Source organism: Rhagoletis zephyria, unplaced genomic scaffold (assembly GCF_001687245.7).
Source record: "Rhagoletis zephyria isolate East Lansing unplaced genomic scaffold, Rhagoletis_zephyria_1.1 Rzeph_scaffold_11320, whole genome shotgun sequence".
Lineage (NCBI taxonomy): Eukaryota > Metazoa > Arthropoda > Insecta > Diptera > Tephritidae > Rhagoletis > Rhagoletis zephyria.
Window position 1 is genome coordinate 12,361 of NW_016168397.1, and position 6,004 is coordinate 18,364.

Genomic DNA, 6,004 nt, shown 5'->3' on the forward strand with positions numbered 1-6,004 from the left:
ATTTGGGTAGTCAATCAATTGAGTGGCTGCACAAGTCAACGCTTGAAAGCGGCTTAAAACTATATAGTAATTCGCGCTTAAGAAATCCAGTTGACAATTGGAAAAATCGGCTTCGTTCAATCACTATGCAATAAGGCTTTATGTGTGAATTATAATTTTTTTATTGATTTTGCAATAATTTAGTATAAATTCTAATCACTTTTTTCTTTTAATTTCTAGCAGAGGTTGAAGCAATATTTTCTTCACAGAAGCTGGCAGGTGGAAAAAACATTAGAATGTCTATGTGGTGCCTCCTTTTTCAATAACTCCCCTTTTTTCCATGAGTTTGGCGTTGATGTTATATATCTCTGTCCTAAGTTTTTTTTGCCTCACTGTGCGCCGCGAACAAAATGACATACTTTATTAAATACTGAACAATTCCTCCTGGCAAGTTAATTTTGCGTAAGAATAAAGAAAATACATAGTACAAAAACTAAGGAACTGTGTCAAATCGCTTACTTATATTAAGTCAGCCATGTCTTTGGAGCCATTTTAAGGTAATATTTCCTTAGAATAAGATACTAGTGTTCGCCCAGTGGATGAAATTCAAACACTAAAAGAGGGTTAAGGTGAGTTAACTTGAGTTGAAGTGAAGAAGGGGCAGGTGAGGTGAGTTTATATAATTTAAGTTGAATTAGGGTGAGCGAAGCTAAATTGAGGTGAGTTGACGTGAAATCAGGGCCGTCGAGAGAAAACTTAGGGCCCGGACTGAAAAATCACGGGCCCCTATACATAAATTGTATTAATTTAAAAACATGTGATCATTTTTCTTTTAATGTATAGAGTCAGCAACAATCAGCACGAATCGGAATTGGTTCTGTTATTTCTCGCCCCTTAAAAAGCGCGGGCGCGGGGGGATTCACCCCTTTCGCCCATCCCTCTCGATGAGCCTGGGTGAAATAACATCAGTTGAGGTGCGTAGAAGTGAGGTGAGGTAAATTGATTTGAGATGAAATGTGGTGAGTTGGCAGTGAGTTGATGTTAACTGAGACGAGTTGATTTGAGGTAAGTTGTGGTCCTACAGTTCGTTATTTCCTTATTTTTCAAGAACGCCCTACTTCAGAATTCGGTTCAAAAAGACAGACTTTAGACGCAAGTGGTGTGCTGCCAGCCGAAAAATCAAGGAAGATATCATCGAAGCACTAATGACAAGTGTTCCAGAGAAAGTAGTTGATTCCTACTATCACCTTCTTCATTTGAATTAAATTGTTACTAAAATATATTAGTTTCTCTCCCTCGGTGAGGTATTAAGTGCCTGCCCAACTTTTCGCATGTTTAAACACTTTGTATCTGTTGGGAACAAGAACCCAAAAAACATCCTATTATTTTTAGTTCTACTGAAAATATTTATAGCCAGCAGCGTTAAAAGAATATATTTAAATAACAATGAAACAATCATTTAAACATGAGCGCATGGCAGAACACATTGTACAAAAGAACATGTGTACGTCTAATTCGTTAAAATAGACATCCAAAAATATAAGTAAATCTTAGCAAATCGAACATCACACGCCGCATTGTCTTAAAATATCGTGTGGCCAAGTCACTGCATTGGTTATGCTAATGAATCATATTTAAGAAAAATGAGAATACTAAGCACCAAAATATTTGGCATTGGATCAAAAATACATACATACGTATTTACTATTTACTTTAGTTATTCAGAATAAAGTATTTTTTGAGGAGCTTAAAAATAAATAAATTTTGAGCTTTCTAACGCACAGCAATTGCTCGAGAAAGCGAAAGAAAAATTTTTAAATTAATAAAACAATATTCCATAGGCTGCGGCGACTTTCCATTAAACGCCGACACACATATCTAAATAGGCAAGCCTCATCAGCTAAGCGCAATTGTGTCTCACGTGTTGCATAAACTTTNCTCACACATATCTAAATAGCCAAGCCTCATCAGCTAAGCGCAATTGTGTCTCACGTGTTGCATAAACTTTCCACCTTTAGGTAATTTATCGCTTCCGCAACATACAAAAATCATAAAACACCGCGGCGCGCCACGCCACACCATGCCACGCCACGCCACATACATTATCGCAATCAACTGCAACACACAATTTTTCAGGCAGCTCACCCACGATTCACTTAGATTTATTAGAGCTCTAACTAGTTAGCAAGCGTTATAACCCCCCCACCCACCAACAATACTTACTGCAATTCGTTGATCGTGGGCTCCAAAATGTCTCTGGTCGCCGGCGTCGTCTTACCATAGTACAGCCGATGATCGTATCCGTTTATCATCGCATACGCCGCCGTCGGATTATTATTCCTATCTGCCACGCTGGAGCTAGCGGGTATGTGCACCTTGGTGGGATGTAAACATTTTGGAGCCCACGACGCCACAGCCAGGTAGATATCCGTTTGCGCAGGAGGCTCAGGTGATGTGGTGTGTGTGTAGTAACCGTCTTCGGGATCGTCTGGAAGAAAAGCAATCGTGCCATTCACCTTCTTTGTTGTTGAAGTTGTTAATGTCGTTGTCGTTGTTGTTGCAGCACCACAACTGGTGTAGAGATAATCGTTGATTGAATGGGAAATTTTCGATTTCGTTGTACGTCGTAAATGAGGTGAACCATTAGCGGGGGCGACGGTGCCTGGTGATGCAGCAGACGCTGCCGACGCAGCAGCTGCGGCATAGGCATCCAACCGCCCATTTTCACTGGCGAGTTTAGCTGCCAACATTGGCGGCAGCGGTGAATTGGTGGTCCTTGTTGTGCCAATCCACGTTGTTGTTGGCACGATCGTTGTTGTCGTCGCACCCGACGAGGAAGAGGAGGAATTACAGTAGCCATTGCGATTTGAGTAGTCTGTGTGGCAGTCACTTTGACGCAGCATGACTTTCGAGAAATCCACATAGAGTGGTTCGTCACTAGCTGGCTTGCGCTGGAATTCGTCATCCTCATCGATGGCACTGCGGCGTTCGTGTGGTTCGTGGCCTCGTTCCAGATCATCGAAATCGCGACTGTGCGGCGTGGCTGGCGCACCAACCGAACTGTAGAAACTATAATTGCTCGACGAGGATTGCGAGTAGGAACGACAAAAGCGCTGGCGGTAGAACTCATCCTCGAAGGGCAGACCTTGCGGAAATTTGGTGGAGAAGATCTTCTTCGTTTTGGGCGAGCCGTGCGACCCGCTGGAACCTGAACCCGAACCCGTCGACTCATTGCTGCCGGTACTGCCGTTCTTCGAGGCAGCAGTCGCACAATTTGACTGACCGTTGTTGAANTTGGAGAAGATCTTCTTCGTTTTGGGCGAGCCGTGCGACCCGCTGGAACCTGAACCCGAACCCGTCGACTCATTGCTGCCGGTGCTGCCGTTCTTCGAGGCAGCAGTCGCACAATTTGACTGACCGTTGTTGAATGGCACGTAATTCTTGCGACGCTGGCTGGCAGACAACAACGCTTTATTTTGCTCGCCATGCGCAACACCGCCCAAACGGCGATTATTGATATTGGGCGAGGCCGATACAGTCGCGAGCTTCAAGTCCTCTCTATACTTTTTCTTTGTCACAGCCTTCGGTGTGCTCGGCGGCAATGGCGCTGGGTAATTCTTCACCGAGCGAACGGGCACATTTTCCTTGTGTACATTTTGCGCCGTACAATAGGCGCGCTTCTGAGATCCGGCACCACCTGACGAGCGGGTGCTGCTGCTGTTGTAAAATGTGGCGCCCGAATACTTGGAATGCGAGGGCGCGGGTGCGGGCGCGTGCGAGCCACCACCGTTGCAATTCGTTGCGGCAGGCGTCGACTTGGCAGCGGTTGTCCCTGTGCCTGTGCCTGCGCTTGCACCAGAGCAAGTGCCAGAGTTTTTCTGTCGAAAACTCAGGTTGCTGTTGTGGAATCTCTCAAAGTTGGAGGGATTACGTGCGGGAGGAGGGGGCGCGAGCTGATTGCGCGTGCGCAAGTACTGTTTATTGCCACTGGGGAGCGCGCTGGTGCTGGTGCTGGTGTTAGTGGCGGGCGGAAGTGGCGCGCGTGGCTTATTGTGAGTGACACCATTGCTGCCGCCACCGCCGCCGCAGTTGCCGCCATTCGAGCAGGTGGTTTCAATGCGCCGCACCAGTTTGGGCGTAAGCGGCTTAATGGTGCTTCTAGTGACAATGCTGGTGAAACGTTTGTCCGAGCCGTTGCTGTTGCTGTGGCTGTTGCCATTGGCATCACCATTCACTTGTTGAGTATTATTATAGTTGTTGTTGTTGGTGTTGTTGCTGCTGCTGTTGATGTTGCTTTGGTAGCGCGTGCCATAGAAACTGCTGCGATAGGCTTGTTGACGCCCAAAATTATTGCCCTGACCATTGTTGTTGTTGTTATTGTTATTGTAGTTATTACTAAAATTATTGGCTTGACTTGAGTACGCTGATGACGTAGAACTATTGTGGCCATTGAGCGGCGCACCATTCTTGTTAGTATTACTATTATTATTATGATTGCTGCCGCTGCTGTTTATGTTGTTAGTGTTGTTGTTGTTGCTTTGACAACAATGCGTATTGCAACTGCCGCGTGTCGCTCGAAACGAGCTATACGGCCTGGACGCTAATTGATGACCCACCGGCATTTTACCTAATTTCTCTCTCCGCTTATTTGGTGTGGTGAGCGCAATTGCTTCACCACCGATATCAGAGTTTCGCACGATTGAAAGTAGCGAATCGATCACTTACGAACGAAAGCAAAGCGCTCGTTTTCTGCCTTTTGTTTTTTTTTTTGGTTTTTGGTTTTGTTAATTTAATTTCTTAGTGTGCACTTGTGAAATGGTTGCTCATCCACGGTAGAATGTGGTGGGTGGGTTATCACATTCCAATTTATCACTAATCAATAAATATATAAATTCGTTGTTTGGATTTCTTTACGAGTTACCGTTGTTTCCTACTACGCACCATAAGAGCACACGAATGTGTGTGTGTGTGTGTTTTTTTTTAATTTTTTGTTACTTTAAATACTAAATGTCGAGCTGTCATTTTATTTTTATTTTACTTAACTGATCACATATTTTCACTTTCATTAAATTTCTATTTAATTTTCTGCTATCGCTGTGCACCATTAAAGCACTTTCTTGATGTTTGCATTTTTCGCATAATTTCATTTAAATCGCTTTTTGTTAATTGACGTTTACAAATTTCCATTGGCAGAATTTGGCTTCGTTTTAGTAATTGATTTGGATTATTCACTTTTTTAGTTGTTTTAGCTTCATGTGTTGCAACTTGCTTTCGAGTTAAACTTTATTTGTTATTTTAACTGAAACAAGCCGATGCATAATTTGCTTAAGCGCACGCACATATGCATTTATATATAAAAAAAAAATTTGAATCCTTTTGGTGTTGGATCTTCTANGTAGTGACAATGCTGGTGAAACGTTTGTCCGAGCCGTTGCTGTTGCTGTGGCTGTTGCCATTGGCATCACCATTCACTTGATAAGTATTATTATAGTTGTTGTTGTTGGTGTTGTTGCTGCTGTTGATGTTGCTTTGGTAGCGCGTGCCATAGAAACTGCTGCGATAGGCTTGTTGACGCCCAAAATTATTGCCCTGACCATTGTTGTTGTTGTTATTGTTATTGTAGTTATTACTAAAATTATTGGCTTGACTTGAGTACGCTGATGACGTAGAACTATTGTGGCCATTGAGCGGCGCACCATTCTTGTTAGTATTACTATTATTATTATGATTGCTGCCGTTGCTGCTGCTGCTGTTTATGTTAGTGCTGTTGTTGTTGCTTTGACAACAATGCGTATTGCAACTGCCGCGTGTCGCTCGAAACGAGCTATACGGCCTGGACGCTAATTGATGACCCACCGGCATTTTACCTAATTTCTCTCTCCGCTTATTTGGTGTGGTGAGCGCAATTGCTTCACCACCGATATCAGAGTTTCGCACGATTGAAAGTAGCGAATCGATCACTTACGAACGAAAGCAAAGCGCTCGTTTTCTGCCTTTTGTTTTTTTTTTTGGTTTTTGGTTTTGT

At 43.6% G+C, this 6,004-nt stretch overlaps 1 protein-coding gene across 1 annotated transcript; it reads right to left on the minus strand.

Moving 5' to 3' along the window:
* Positions 1–2,202: 2,202 nt before the first annotated feature.
* LOC108377011 (probable cyclin-dependent serine/threonine-protein kinase DDB_G0292550) lies at positions 2,203–5,358 on the minus strand (the record flags this gene model as incomplete). Its single annotated transcript, XM_017633269.1, has 2 exons — positions 3,283–5,358; positions 2,203–3,147 (listed from the first exon to the last, which is right to left on the minus strand). Coding segments are annotated over exons 1-2 (2,264 nt in total), but the record flags the coding sequence as incomplete, so codon positions are not given.
* Positions 5,359–6,004: the final 646 nt, after the last annotated feature.